This window comes from Budorcas taxicolor, chromosome 14, assembly GCF_023091745.1.
Source record: "Budorcas taxicolor isolate Tak-1 chromosome 14, Takin1.1, whole genome shotgun sequence".
In the NCBI taxonomy this organism is placed as follows: Eukaryota; Metazoa; Chordata; class Mammalia; order Artiodactyla; family Bovidae; genus Budorcas; species Budorcas taxicolor.
Window position 1 is genome coordinate 56471111 of NC_068923.1, and position 16605 is coordinate 56487715.

The window sequence follows — 16605 nt, forward strand, 5'->3', positions numbered from 1 at the left end:
ATTTGCCAAAAAGCACATCTCTCCCCTCCCCTCCCCCCCACCCCCCCAGTTTTTTCCTTTTGAGATAAGCCTTTATGTCTCTAAGCTTAATTACCTCACTTTGGGCACAGTCAGGCTTCTATGACACTTTGTCCTTAAGATTTCTGGGTTCTTCTGTTCATCTGAAAGAATCTACTAGACATATTTTAGTCCTTTCGAAAAGTCCTTTCAAAATGTTTTAGTTACATTCTAGATTTGGTCTTTACCCTGGGATCATGTCAACACTGTGGATTTTACTTTTGTATGAGCTGTTTTAATGCCTACACTTTTGATAAAATTGTCCCTGAATTCATTTTAGTACCTTATTAGGTGCAGCTTATGCTTTCAACATTCTGCTTCAAAAATTTTTTTTGCCCAAATGTCTGTTAATTAGGTAATTTTTCTATCTCCTAAGTTACCTTAGGTGACAGTTTTAACAAATGCTTTGCTACTATTTAACACAGGCTGCTATTTTTTCAGTCCCTCATTAAATTTTTTTTTGCTGCCCACCACTCAATCCCAGGACCAGTGTCACTTTCAGGTACTAATTTCTGTATCAGTTAACAAAGAGCCACAAAAATGTCAGTGGTTTGTAAGCTTTCACTTCACTCACTGGTCTACAAGTCTGGGATGGTTCTGTTTCAGGCTTGATCCTAATGTGGGTCCATTAGGCTTGGCTCTACTCTGAGGGTTTGTGCCACAGAGCAAGGCCAAACTTTAAGGCATGCTTCAGCCTCTGCTCACTGCCATTAAGATACCATTGGCCTAACAAAGTCATACACCCAAGTCCAAAGTCAAGGGGTAGGAAAGTACACTTCACAGACCATGTTGAGAGTATGCATGTACAATATTACTACATTGAAGGGAAGAAGCAAGATAAACAATCCAACCTTTCACACCAAATAAAATTTTATTTGAATAAGGGTTTCTTGCTGACGGATGTTTTAAATTCCTAGCCTAAATGATTTCTAGTCTTTCCTAGTTGTTTGAAACATCATAGAAATAGAAAGAACATTTGCGTGGAAAAGGGCAAATCAGAAAATACAGAAAGAGTCCAGTACTTTTTGTCAAAACATGGAGGGTGATTGCAGATTTCATTAAATACCTGAAGGGGTGTAAGAAAGGAGTCTGTGATGATGCTGCACAATGAACCAGCTTATCTTGAATCAGCCCATTATTTCTTATGGGATAGCATATTTCTCTTGCATGCCCCAAGTTGTTCAGGTAATGGACTCGTTCAATTGCAGGTTGAAAACTATATACTTATATATAGACCATTCAGGTATGGTCAAATCCCTTATGATTATACAGTAGAAGTGACAAACAGATTGAAGAGATTAGATCTGATAGACAAAGACCCTGAAGAACTATGGATGGAGGTTCATGACATTGTACAGGAGGCAGGGATCATGACCATCCCCAAGAGAAAGAAATGGAAAAAGACAAAATGGTTGTCTGAGGAGACCTTACAAACAGCTGAGAAAAGAAGTGAAAGGCAAAGGAGAAAAGGAAAAATATACCCACCTGAATGCAGAGTTCCAAAGACTAGCAAGGAGAGATAAAAAGCCTTCCTCAGTGGTCAGTGCAAAGAAACAGAGAAAAACAATAGAATGGGAAAGACTAGAGAACTCTTCAAGAAAATTAGAGATACCAAGGGAACATTTCATGCAAAGATGGGCTCAATAAAGGACAGAAATTGTATAGATCTAATAGAAGCAGAAGATATTAAGAGGTGGCAAGAATACACAGAAGAACTATACAAAAAAGATCTTCATGACCCATATAACCATGATGGTGTGATCACTCACCTAGAGCCAAACATCCTGGAATGTGAAGTCAAGTGGTCCTTAGGAAGCATCACTACGAACAAAGCTAGTGAAGATGATGGAATTCCAGTTGAGCTGTTTCAAATCCTGAAAGATGATGCTGTGAAAGTGCTGCACTCAATATGCCAGCAACTTTGGAAAACTCAGCAGTGGCCACAGGACTGGAAAAGGTCAGTTTTCATTCCAATTCCAAAGAAAGGCAATGCCAAAGAATGCTCAAACTACTGCACAATTGCACTCATCTCACACGCTAGTAAAGTAATGCTTAAAATTCTCCAAGCCAGGCTTCAGCAATATGTGAACCATGAACTTCTAGATGTTCAAGCTGGTTTTAGAAAAGGCAGAGGAAACAGAGATCAAATTGCCAACATCTGTTGGATCACTGAAAAAGCAAGAGAGTTCCAGAAAAACATCTATTTCTGCTTTATTGACTATGCCAAAGCCTTTGACTGTGTGGATCACAATAAACTGTAGAAAATTATGAAAGAGATGGGAATACCAGACCACCTGACCTGCCTCTTGAGAAACCTATATGCAGGTCAGGAAGCAACAGTTAGAACTGGACATGGAACATTTCCTGGAGTTTGCTTCAAATTTGTGTCCACTGAGTTGTTGACACTAAACTTAGCCACTTTCAAATATATGATACAGTATTAGTAATTATAGTCACCATGCTGTACATTACAACCCCATGGCTAATGTATCTTATACCTGAAAGTTTATACTTTTTAACCGCTTTCACTCATTTTGCCCACTGTTACCACCATCAACTCTTGCCCTCAACTACCAATACATTCTTTATATCCATAAGCTCTTTTTCTTAGATTCTACATATAAGTGAGATCATACAGTTTCATCATTCTCTGTCTGACATTTTACATTACACAGTGCCTTCAAGGTCAATCCATATTGTCAAAAATGGCGAGATTTCCTTATTTTTTAATGTCTGAATAATATTCCATTATATATATGATGCATGTGTGTGCATGTATATCACAGTTTCTTTATCCACTCATGTATTGATGGACACTTGAAAGTGTTAGTCGCTCAGTCGTGTCCGACTCTTTGCGACCCTGTGGACTGTAGCCTGGCAGGCTCCTCTGTCCATGAAATTCTCCAGATAAGAATACTGGACTAGGTAGCCATTTCTTTCTTCACGGGATCTTCCTGATCCAGGGGTCAAACCTGGGTTTCCTGCAGCGAAAATGTTTCTCTATCCATTCTTCCACTGGTGGACACTTAAGTTGCTTCTGTACCTTCAGCTACTGTAAGTAATGCTGCAATGAACACAGGGGTGCATATATTTTTGAGTTAATGTTATCATTTTCTTTGGAAATACCCATAAGTGGAATTGTTATATCATGTGATAATTCTATTTTCCATTTTTTGAGGAGCCTCCATAATGTTTTCCATTGTGGCTGCACCAATTGACATTCCAATAGCTAGTGCACCAGGATTCCCTTTTAAAATTCCACATTCTCGCCAACCCTCGTTACTTCTTGCCTTCTGATGACAGACATTCTAACAGGTGTGAGGTGGGATCTCATGGTTTGACTCATTTCCCTGATGCTGAGCACCTTCTCATGTAACTCTTGGCCATCTGTATGTCTTTTTTGGAAAAATGTCTATTCAGATCCTCTGCCCCTTCTGCTGTATTTTTGTCCTTAGCACTCATCACCATCTAACATGCTATTTATTTTACTTACTTGTCAATTTCCCCAGCCAAAGGTAAGCCCTAATAGGCAAGCAATTTCATCTGATTTGTTTACCACTGTTTCTTTGGTATTTAGAACAGTGGCATACACATAGTGAACACTCAAAACATATTTATTGAAGGACAGAATTTCTCAGTACAGTTTATACTATTCCAATCAAAGGAAAGAATGGGCATATAAACAGGGGGAGGGGAGATACAGCTAAAGAAAATTCTAACAGATAAGAGCTATAATTATAGCTTTCATTTACTATGTCTTTTTCTAATCATTTATTCATAACTGTCTAATTGTGTTCTTGAATATCTGCATTCAACATAAAAGGAGCGAAAGCACTCAGCAAAGTTCATTTACTTTTCACGATGTTCCTCTTTTGATTTTGAGTCTTTACTCTCCTGGAGTCCTAACAGAATTGCATCGGCCTCTAGGATGGTTGTATCTGTTGTCGCTCCCAGGAACCTAGATGTAAGTTCAAGATCTAATAGTCGCAGCCGGACTCTGGTTCCTTTCTGGTATTTCCTAAACAGTAAGAAAAAAGTTCCATTAATTCTTCATATCATTAAATGAACAGCTAAAATCAAACTCAAGTTCTAATTCTAATTTGTGTTGGCTCCAGATAAGGAAATTAACACTGGCATCAGGGAAATAGTTGTTTTTGACAGAAAAGTTATTTAGTTGCATCAGAATTCTTATGTTAAAGTCACCTTTAAAGATTTTATAACTGAAATGAAAATGTATTCCAAACTGAAATTCAAACAAGTTGGTCCTTGAAACTGACATTTATTTTAATGTCATTCATTTTTAAAGTCAAAGAGTATCAAGGGGAAAAAATGTTTTCAGAAACATTTTGTCTTCTAAAATTAGTATCTTCTTTGAAAAACAAAATGGAAAAAAGTCTCACTGCCAAATACTTACTATAGGGGATTGACTGCACTGTAATTAAAATATAACGCTGGCCCCACAATGTATGATGGCTCAATTTGGTAAAAATAAAAATATTCAAGTATTTCACAATACCAAGTGAAAACTGATGCTCATTTATCTTTCTTCCTTGATCAATCATTTTAAGAGCTTAATATCAACATTATGAAAAAGTATGGGAGAGTAAAAATATTGTTACTGAATGAAAATCACAACTCTTTCTTAAAAACATCTAAATATACACCTCAAGTACTCTAAGGTAATTTTTAAATTAAAATAATTTTATATAAACAGAAAATGAAGAAACAGAGTTCTCCCCAAAAGAGAAAATGATTTTGGTAGAGCCTACAATGAATAGTCTCCACATAATGTTTGATTAGGTATTCTGGAGGAATTTATAGGTGATTCATCAAGTAAACCTGTAGGTTATTTGGCTTTTTTCTAAGTCATTTTTCTTTCTGATTACAGAACAAAATGTCCTTCTGTAAAATTTGAAAAATCATGACGTCAGTCACACTTCCTAGTCTTTCTATATGTATATTTATATATATGCACGTGGGTGTCTGCATGTGATAGCACAGATCATACTTCTTTGTTTAAAATAACTGAAGAGATATCCTAGAATAGCAAGGCCTAGCTTTATACTCTCAGAAAACAGAAATTTCCATCCTACTCCTCTTTGCCTTTTGCACTGCAGCACTGCTTGGACCTTCCTTATGAAAAAGTCCTGTTGGTTCCCAGGTATCCAGGTAGAATGTATCAAACGCAGCCCTTGAGAGTTTCCACATTCTCCTTATCAGAATGCAGTTTCTGTCACTGGAATTCCCAAGAAAGACAGCATAGCCAAGTAAGCACAAATGTTAGTGCCCTTCACTCACCTCTACTGGTTATCTGTGTAAATCTCTGATTTCTTATTAGATCAAACACTCCCCAAGATCTGTCACTGTGTTCACATCTATATCCTTCCAGGGCCAATGCAGCAGGAACGCAAATGTTTGTCAATAAATTAACAAGACGCTTGCTGACAAAAGCCACCACCTCATTGCGACAGTCTAGATACTCCATTCTCTTGGCTTTAGCAGCTGTGTGGCCCGGTTCATTTACTCAACCTCCCTGAAGCTTGCCTGGCACAGTGCCTGGTGCACCGTGGTTAATGAATGTTAGTTTTCTTCTCCTTCCATTGTTCGGAGTTGGACAATAAACTGACCATGATAAAGGGGAACAGTGATTTTTTTTGTTTGTTTTTAATGAAAAGAGTTGAACATGCACAAACACTTGGGACACGCTATCTGGGCATAGTCACACTGAAGGGGCAGCTCTCAGTGGAGATAGTCCTGTGTCTTGTAAATGTTAGCAATCTCCTGTTACAAAAATAAAATCAGAAATACCATGAGTGTCCAGTATGCTTGGTAGTTTACGGAAAGCAAAGCTGTCCCTATGTTTAGGTGGAGGAGCCTTTAATAATATGAAAGTTTTGCCTTCATCTCTAAAAAGTATGGAAATTTAAGAAGCTATCCAGTGAGTTGGTAACCAAAATGAAAAGTGAACTGCAGGCCTTTACGTGTGCTGAATGAATCAAGAATCACCCACACTGTGTACTAAACAACAACAACAAAAATACCTCTAGAAGATTCTCTGACTTCAGTTGTCTGGAAGTAGCTGTTTCTACTTTTATGGTACTTACTTTTCACTGTGCATTACTTCTACGTGTTATCTTCCCTAACAGACCATAAGCTCACTAAGGGCAGGGCTTTTATCTCATCTGTCTCTCTTTTGGAACCCAGAGGAGACCTATACGTCTCATGTATCAAAAGCAACTGCAGTGCTCCTTAAAAATGCAAATAAGGGAAGCAACCCTAGAGAGAGTTGGCAAATCTAGGGTGGGACTCAGGAATTTGGGTTTTTTTTTTGTTAAGAGCTATGTTTTATTCAGTGGGAACTTTTAGGACTTCAAGCCTGGGAGACAGCATCTCAGTAACCCTGAGAGAACTGCTCTGAGGAGGCAGGGGCATGGAGGGGCAGGGAGCGGGGAGGAGTCAGGTTATACAGAAGTTTTGCAACAAAGGGCGGGTAGTCTGAACATCAAGAGTATTTTTGTGAATTAAAGAAAACCAGATTATCTCAAAAGTTCAGGAAGTTAGTGCTTTCTACTTTTCTATGTATGGGAAGACTCAGGTGTTGGGGCTTACTGAACTCATTCCTTCCACAGGCATCTCAGTGATCTGAGGCCAGTATGCTGAAATTTTTCACATTCTGAGTTCCTCAGTGCTCACCTAGGGAGGGGCTGCAGTGGAATTTGCCTTTTTAAAGCTCCCCAGGTAACGGAGATGCAGTCTTCTCTGATCAGCATTTGAGAAAAATCTGGCCTAGAATTACCTGTATTACATACAAGGCACGGCATCCTACATACATACAAAGGACCAGTAAAACGAGGACCTCTGATGGACTTTGCGGCCACCATGAACAGCCTTTGAGAGTAACAGATGTTTTCCACAAGTGATGACAAAACCAACAAACTTCAGGATAGGTAATTTAGATTGACAAAATAAAATAAAATAAAGCCAGGCAATGACAATCTATAATGGAGAAACGCGCCTTAAAAGGGCCCCCTGAACAAAGCCTGGTGACCACTGGGGTGGGACTGACTCTCCCACACACAGACTGTTCTCTCTGAGAAACCCAGGACGTGGAAAGGTTGGTAGTCCTCACTCACAGGAACAGCAGCCATATCATTAATGTGGAGTTTATCCTTGCTTTAAGTTTGAAATACTTCATTAGAGGGAAGTAAAGAAATGACTGATGTATTTCGGAGAACTCCATTTCTGCCAATGTAATTTGAGGTGACCCTCCAGTACTGCAGTCTCTGATAATCACTTATACCACTTAGTCTTCCCATTCGGGTTTCCATTGTTTCACATAACAACATTTAAAACGAATATGTCAGTACACTCTTTCCCCAAGACTGCATTGTTCATACAGTTTCCAAATGCTCCTTTCAGTCAAAGATTTTGGCCTAAGTATAAATATCCAGAAAAGGCAATGAGGTGGTGAAGACTGTAGACTCTGGAACCAGATGACTAGAAACGTGCCCAGCTCCATCCCTAAACATGCAGCTCTGAGCTAGTTATTTCACCTCTGTTTCAGTTTCCTCATTAGTAAAATGGAAATAATAATTATGGGCTTCTCTGATGTCTCAAATGACACCAGATGAACTTCCAGGTGAACTTCCAGATGTTCAAGCTGGTTTTAGAAAAGGAAGAGAAACCAGAGATCAAAATGCCAACATCTCCTGGATCACTGAAAAAGCAAGAGAGTTCAAGAAAAACATCTATCTGCTTTATTGACTATGCCAAAGCCTTTGACTCTGTGGATCACAATAAACTGTGGAAAATTCTGAAAGAGATGAGAATACCAGACCATGTGACCTGCTTCTTGAGAAACCTGTATGCAGGTCAGGAAGCAACAGTTAGAACTGGACATGGAACAACAGACTGGTTCCAAATAGGAAAAGGAGTACGTCAAGGCTGTATATTGTCACCCTGCTTATTTATCTTCTATGCAGAGTACATCATGAGAAACGCTGGGCTGGAAGAAGCACAAGCTGGAATCAAGATTGCCGGGAGAAATATCAATAACCTCAGATATGCAGATGACACCACCCTTATGGAAGAAAATGAAGAAGAACTAAAGAGCCTCTTGATGAAAGTGAAAGAGGTGAGTGAAAAAGTTGGCTTAAAGTTCAACATTCAGAAAACGAAGATCATGGCATCTGGTCTCATCACTTCATGGCAAATAGATGGGAAACAGTGGAAACAGTGGCTGACTTTATTTTGGGGGGCTCCAAAATCACTGCAGATGGTGACTGCAGCCATGAAATTAAAAGATGCCTACTCCTTGGAAGGAAAGTTGTGACCAACCTAGACAGCATATTAAAAAGCAGAGACATTACTTTGCCAGCAAAGGTCCGTCTAATCAAGGCTATGGTTTTTCTAGTAGTCATGTATGGATGTGAGAGTTGGGTTATAAAGTAAGCTGAGTGCCGAAGAATGGATGCCTTTGAACTGTGGTGTTGGAGAAGACTCTTGAGAGTCCCTTGGACTGCAAGGAGATCCAACCAGTCCATCCTAAAGGAGATTAGTCCTAGGTGTTCATTGGAAGGACTGATGTTGAAGCTGAAACTCCAATGCTTTGGCCACCTGATGTGAAGGGCTGACTCATTTGAAAAGACCCTGATTCCGGGAAAGATTGAGGGCAGGAGGAGAAGGGGATGATAGAGGATGAGATGGTTGGATGGCATCACTGACTCAATGGATATGAGTTTGGGTAAACTCCAGGAGTTGGTGATGGACAGGGAGGCCTGGCATGCTGCAGTCCATGGGGTCGCAAAGAGTCAGACACGACTGAGTGACTGAACTGAACTGAACTGAACTGGTGTCTCAGACAGTAGAGTCGACCTGCAGTGCGGGAGACCCAGGTTTGATCCCTGGGTTGGGAAGATCCCCTGGAGAAGGAAATGGCAACCCACTCCAGTATTCTTGCCTGGAAAAACCCATGGATGGAGGAGCCTGGCGGGCTACAACCCATGGAGTCGCAGAGTCGGACAGGACTGAGTGACTTCACTTTCACTTTCAGGTTACTATGAGCATAGAATGAGTTAACACCTGCCAAGTCCTTATACATGCTCAATAAATGTTAGCTACCATAATCAATCACCACCACTACCACCACCATCACTATCAAAACAAACCCAGTGACAGTAGATGTTCCAGCCTTGGCGTGATGGCGGGGACCAGAACACTCTCAGGGGATACAGGTATATGTGAGGCTGATTCACTTTGCTATCCATCAGAAACATCAGCAGTGTAAAGCAACTATACTCCAGTTTAAAAAATTATGACTACAAGAAAATAAATAAGAACACTCCCAGATATAATTTCAAGTTATAATTAAATCAGTTAAAGGATTTCTACAGATAGTAAGCTTTGGGGATGGGTTTTCTTTCAATAATTTGCTTTGATTCAAATCTTACTTATTTTAATGGTATAAACATTCCTCTCTTAAAATTTATTATAAATGTCCTACCAAAAAGAAAACAACTATTTGAAATGAATGTTGAATTTCTTTTGAGGATGTGAGGCAAACTAGCACTAAACAAAAGCAAGTAAAACTCACAGAACTACACACCACATTCACGCCACATTTAATGGTCCACACTTCCCCACCTTAGCTACATTATACCTGAATACAATACAGTAGAAATATATGGTGAGTCACAGAAGGGTCACAGTGACTCATCCACTTTTGTATTCTTTTTGACAGGGGCTCAGTGAACACTGAGGGGCAGGCAGAGCTGCCTAATTTTACCTTCTCCTGGGCTTCCCTGGTGGCTCAGAGGTTAAAGCGTCTGCCTGGAATGCGGGAGAACCAGTTCGATCCCTGGGTTGGGAAGATCCCCTGGAGAAGGAAATGGCAACCCACTCCAGTACACTTGCCTGGAGAATCCCATGGAGGGAGGAGCCTGGTAGGCTACAGTCCATGGGGTCACAAAGAGTCGGACACAACTGAGCATCCCCAAAGCTTACTGTCTGTAGAAATCCTTTAACTGATTTAATTATAACTTGAAATTATATCTGGGAGTGTTCTTATTTTTTTTCTTGTAGTCATAATTTTTTAAACTGGAGTATAGTTGCTTTACACTGCTGATGTTTCTGATGGATAGCAAAGTGAATCAGCCTCACATATACCTGTATCCCCTGAGAGTGTTCTGGTCCCCGCCATCACGCCAAGGCTGGAACATCTACTGCCACTGGGTTTGTTTTGATGGTGATGGTGGTGGCAGTGGTGGTGATTGATTATGGTAGCTAACATTTATTGAGCATGTATAAGATACCTTCTCCTATCACTCCTTAATTCTTCACGGAGTTCAACGAATCTATTTTTAGCACATAACTATTTCTTGGAAGGGGAAGATGATCCTTTCAATAGGTTCATAATTTTTCTTCTTCGTTTAAAATGTACCATTTCAATAGCAGACTTAACTTCGAACCTGTCAGATATCCCTTTCTGTATGGAACTGACTCTGCCTCCTCTGTCTCCTATGTGTCTCAGTCACTTGGTCATGTCTGACTCTGTGTGACCCCATGGACTGTAGCCCGCCAGACTCCTCTGTCCCTGGAATCCTCCAGGCAAGAATGCTGGAGTGGGTTGCCATTCCCTTCTCCAGGGGATCTTCCTGACTCAGGGATTGAACCTGGGTCTCTTGCATTGTAGGAGGATTCTTTACCATCTGAGCCACCAGGGAAGCCCTTTCCTATAATGAGGTTTTATTTTTCTTTCGGACTTCCAAGGAGGCACAGTTGGTAAAGAATCCACCTGCCAATGCAGGAGATGCAAGAAACATAGGTTTGATCCTTGGGTTGGGAAGATCCCCTGAAGGAGGAAATGGCAAACCATTCCCATATTCTTGCCTGGAAAATTCCATGGACAGAGGAGCCTTGGCATGTCCATGGGGTGCATGGGGTCGCAAAGAGTCAAACACTACTCAGCATGCACGCACATAAAAATTATTCTTTTAATTAGTTTTCCCTCATTCCTTTTATTGTATCAGTGGACTCTTCCTCCTAAAAATCATACAAATGCCCATAAACATAACTGGGGTACAATTTCAAGAGGCTCACAGATTACCTGAAGGTCATCTATGGACCTCTAAGATTAAGAAGTTCTGTTCTAGATGTTAAGTCTGTTTATATTTCTGGATATAATATAATCATATAATATAATTGGGAAAGGAGTATAACAAAGCTGAATACTGTCACCCTGCTTATTTAACTTATATGCAGAATACATCATGTGAAATGTCAGGATAGGTAAATAACAAACTGGAATTAAGATTGTTGGGAGAAATACCAACAACCTCAGATATGCAGATGATACCACTCTAAGGGCAGAAAACGAAGAGGAACTAAAGAGCCTCTCAAAGAGGGTGAAAGAGGAGAGTGAAAAAGCTGGCTTAAAACTCAACATTAAAAAAAAAAATACCCTAAGATCATGGCATCCGGTCCCATCACTTCATGGCAAATAGAAGGGGAAAAAGTGGAAACAATGACAGATTTTATTTTCTTGGGCTTCAAAATCACTGCGGACAGTGACTGCAGCCAGGAAATTAAAAGATGCTTGCTCCTTGGAAGAAAAGCTATAACAAACCTAGAGAGTGTATTCAAACATTGTTTTGCCAACAAAGGTCTGGATAGTCAAAGCTATGGTTTTTCCAGTAGTTGTGTACAGATGTGAGAGTTGGACCATAAAGAAGGCTGAGTGCTGAAGAGTTGATGCTTTCGAACTGTGGTGCTGGGAGAAGACTCCAAAACTCCCTTGGACAGCAAGATCAAACCAGTCAATCCTAAAGGAAATTAACCCTGGATGTTCATTGGAAGGACTGATGCTGAAGCTGAAGCTCCAATACTCTGGTCACCTTATGAAAAGAGTCATTTCATTGGTAAAGACTCTGATGCTGGGAAAGACTGAAGGCAGGAGGAGAAGGGGGTGACAGAGGATGAGATGGCTGGATGGCATCACCGACTCAATGGACATGAGTTTCAGCAAACTGCGGAGATGGTGAAGGACGGGGAAGCCTGGCGTGCTGCAGTCCATGGGGTGCAAAGAGTTGGACATGACTTAGGTATGTCGTGTCCAACAACAATAAATGAACAACAACAATAAATAGCTCCTGAGGTAAAAGGAAGGAGTTCTCATTCTATCTACACACCAACATGGCCTTATAATTATTTCTGTTGTTTTACTTCCAATGTGTTTCTTAAGGAAACTTAGGACTTCAGTGACCAAGCTCACCAGGCCACTGCTTGCAGCCACACAGCTGTAAGTGGTAGAGCCAACCTCTACCACAGCCTCATTTTCTAGTGTAAATAAGACAAAAGGTCACAGCATATGCAAGTAAATATGGAATTTTTCTTTTATTACCCCTGGTCACTTCCTTAAGTCTAACCCTATTATGAATGAACAAGGACAAGTCTTAAAGAGAATTAGGTGCATAGCAGCATAATATTTTCAATTAAAAAAATATGGAACAGGGTAGAGAGGAGGGATAAATTAAGAGTTTGGGATTAGTAGATACAAACTACTATATGTAAAATAAATAAACAACATGGTCCTACTGTATAGGGAACTATATTCAGTATCTTATAATAAACTATAATGAAAAAGAATAAGAAAACATATATAACTGAATCACTTCGCTGTATACCAGAAACTAATAGAATATTGTTAATTAACTATCAGTTCAGTTCAGTTGCCCAGTCACGTCCGACTCTTTGTGACCCCATTGCCTGCAGCGCGCCAGGCCTCCCTGTCCATCACCAACTCCAGGAATTTACCCAAACTCATGTTCTCTGAGTCAGTGATATCATCCAACCATCGAATCCTCTGTTGTCCCCTTCTCCTCCTGCCTTCAATCTTTCCCAGCATCAGGGTCTTTTCAAATGAGTCAGTTCTTTGCATCAGGTGGCCAAAGTACTGAAGTTTCAACTTCAACATCAGTCCTTCCAAAGAATATTCAGGACTGATTTCCTTTAGGATGGACTGGTTGGATCTCCTTGCAGTCCAAGGGACTCTCAAGAGTCTTCTCCAACACCACAGTTCAAAAGCACCAATTCTTTGGAGCTCAGCTTTCTTTATAGTTCAACTCTCACATCCATACATGACTACTGGAAAAACCATCTAGCCTTGACTAGACAGAACTTTGTTGGCAAAGTAATGTCTCTGCTTTTTAATATGCTGTTAGATTGGTCACAACTTTTCTTCCAAGGAGTAAGCGTCTTTTAATATCATGGCTACAATCACCATCTGCAGTGATTTTGGAGCCCCCCAAAATAAAGTCTGACACTGTTTCCCCATCTATTTGCCATGAAGCGATGGGACCAGATGCCATGATCTTCGTTTTCTGAATGTTGAGCTTTGAGCCAACTTTTTCACTCACCTCTTTCACTTTCATCAAGAGGTTCCTCACTTTAATTAAAAAATTAAAAACATGGGAAAAATTAAATTTAAAAATGTATGCAACAAAAGAACAGGCTTAAGATGACGATCTTAAGAAGCCGAAGGAGGCTACCACCTTGAATATTTATACCATATTTATTTATACCAAATATTTATACGAAGATGTGTTGGAAATGTTCAGAGGTGCTATTTGGTTGTCACAAAGATCAGGCTGACATCTAGCAGGAGTGGATGGGATGGAGACATTGTGTAATGCAAGGAACTCTTCCATGCAAGAGGTGTTCTGCTAGCCATTGATAAAATCTGATTGCAATGATCTAAGCCTGGAACTCTGTCTGCTAAATATTTTTTAAAGGTTGTTGTTGTTGTTGTTGTTTTAAATAAGAGTTTAAGCAAACACTATATTTTCAAGAATGAGATTACAATATAAATTAAGGGAAGACTGATTTTGTCCAAAATGTTACCAAGAGTTGTTCACAATTTCAGAAAAATTACACTGTCATCAGCAACACCATCATTTCATTTTTGTGTCTTGCTACATGGGTTAAGGGCTTCCCAGGTGGCGCTAGTGGTAAAGAACCCACCTGCCAATTTCAACCTGTAAGAGATGCAGGTTCGACTCCTGGGTCAGGAAGATTTCACGCAGAAGGGCATGACAACCCACTCCAGTGTTCTTGCCTGGAGAATCCCCTGGACAGAGGAGACTAGGGGGTTATAGTCCATGGGGTTGCAAAGAGTTGGACACAACTGAAGTGACTTAGCATGCAAACACACACACATAGGTTAAATGTATCTTCTTTACAGCTTCAACTTTGGCTTATTCTTTGCACTGGAAGGAGATCAGTCTCCTCTATATCTGATAGCTAAAAATATACAATTTATCTTCTTCGCTTTCAATGGACTACACTGATAAAACTCGGCTTCCCTCCTAGCTAAGTTGGTAAAGAATCTGCCTGCAACGCAGGAGACCTGGCTTTGATCCCTGGGTCAGGAAGATCCCCTGGAGAAGGAAATAGCAACCCACTCCAGTATTCTTGCCTGGAGAATCCCCATGGGCAGAGGTGCCTAGTGGGCTACAGTCCATGGGGTTGCCCAGAGTCGGACATGACTGAGTGACTAAGAACACTGGCATACATACCTACTACCCAAAAATATACAATTTATCTTCTTGACTTTCAATGGAATACATCGATAAAACTTAATTAAAATATCAACAATTCCAAAACATAACTTTCTATAATGACAGAAACATTCTATATAATATGGTCATGGAACACTTGACCATATTATAACTAATATGGAGAGGAAGCAATTTTCTAATTTTATGTAATTTCAATTAAATTTAAACAGCCGCTTGACAGTGCAGCTGTAGACAACTTCAAATTGACAATAAAAATAGTAAAATACTTGTCTTACAAATACATAAACATATCACTGACAGAAACTCTAGTTTTACAGGAAAAATAGCACTTTGAAATTATTTGTTATAATAAATAGCTATTCCTAATTAGATTCCAGCAAGAGTAAACCATCAGATCCATGCTTGCCATTCCTAACTGCTCATGTGTTTCTTTCCATTCTGTTACCTTTTATATTTTTCCTCATATCTGCATGACACTGCACTAGACACACAGCAATTGAACTGTCTTTTAGATATTTAGAGGTTAAAACAAAATTCCATGTAAAGATAGCTTACTCCACGTTATACGTAGAAAATTAAGATACATGAAATCATTTGCCAATACCACAAAGTTGTATAAGATGATTTAGATTTTTTTTGTCTTCCTTTTCTTCAGTTCTCAATTACCTTGACTTCTTCCAAGAACTGTAAACCTAATCCGTTTGGGAGTGATAAGAAGTTACCACTTCATGTAGTCTCATAATGTCATCCCTTTGAAATAAAATGTAAACCATGTTGCTGTCACCCAAGTCATTGTTTTAATTAGAAAAATGGTTACTTTCAGTGGTAACAAATAATAAATTATTAAAAAAAAAAAAACAAACCCCAAAACCTGAAACTGTGTGACTTTATGCAAGGTTGTCTATTTTTCATACCTTTTTTTTAATTAGGAGGAAAAAAACCTTAGATATTAGTTTTTCAGAAATGCTGCATTTCATATTAGAAACGTTGAATACTGCTGTCCTGAAAGCGAATAGGACATCTCCAGTGAGTACGTTCAAAATGAAAATAGCCCGTGTTTTCACTGGTCAATGTGTTTCTTTAACTTTGAATGCTTGCCTCTGCTGGATCTTTGTGAATTCCAGCCTAAACGGATTCAATCTCAGCCTTCACCATGACTGCTCTCTTCCAATGTGCACTTTCGCAGACCATATGCTGCAGTAAATGAGTCTGCATGTCTGAGCTGTTTAGGAAAAGGGCAATTAAATCTGGTTTTGCATTTCTGTATTAAGGACATGGTTTAAAAACTTTTCTAAGGAGGGGGTTTTGACATTCTTTCCACATTCTTTAACATCTGTCAGTGCAGGCTGGTGACGGTTCTCATAGACTTAAAATAGAGACAGTGTCTTGACTAGTTCTTTGATATACATAAATTAAATAATACAAAGCCGGCAAATACAAGTCTTGGATTGAATCTCAGTATCCAAAGAGAATTTTGTAAGGAATTCTGCCTTTGGGAGTCAATATAGCTGCCTTACTATAATCAAAGTTCACAGAGATTTCAAGAACAGTTGTTTTGAAATCATTAATCATCTATGTTTTCATCCCAACAAGTTAAAATATTTTAGAACTTTTCCTGATTTTCTTATGATTTTGTTATTTTAAAGTTTTAAGACTTTGGGAAAAAAATTTTCTTTTCTTTTTTTGGAGAGAAACAACTAAGATATCTTTAATGATTTAATTACTCCCTATTTGTTTTTTCTAATTCATTCAAACGTGCGCAGTAATTCTGGCCTCTCTGTGAAGCCAGTACTTTGCGTGTGTGCCTTGCGCACGCCTCTGTGAGGGAAAGTGCCTGCACATGAGCGTGAAGGGATGTGTGTATTATACTCTCCTTTAATTGAACTCTCTGGGCATCAACTTCCTCATCTTTGAAAAGCATCAGCTTAGAACAGACCTAAGGTCTTCTGCAGTTCAATGATTTTATTCTACTTTT

General features: G+C 39.4%; 1 protein-coding gene across 1 annotated transcript in view; it reads right to left on the bottom strand.

Annotated features, from left to right (window-relative positions):
• Positions 1-3653: 3653 nt before the first annotated feature.
• Positions 3654-16605, bottom strand: part of MRPS28 (mitochondrial ribosomal protein S28) — a 106746-nt gene continuing 93794 nt past the window's right edge. Inside the window, exon 3 of the mRNA XM_052651450.1 lies at positions 3654-4075. Within this exon, the coding sequence (XP_052507410.1) occupies positions 3907-4075 (169 nt within the window). The 3' untranslated portion in view covers positions 3654-3906. The remainder of the gene's footprint in view (positions 4076-16605) is intronic.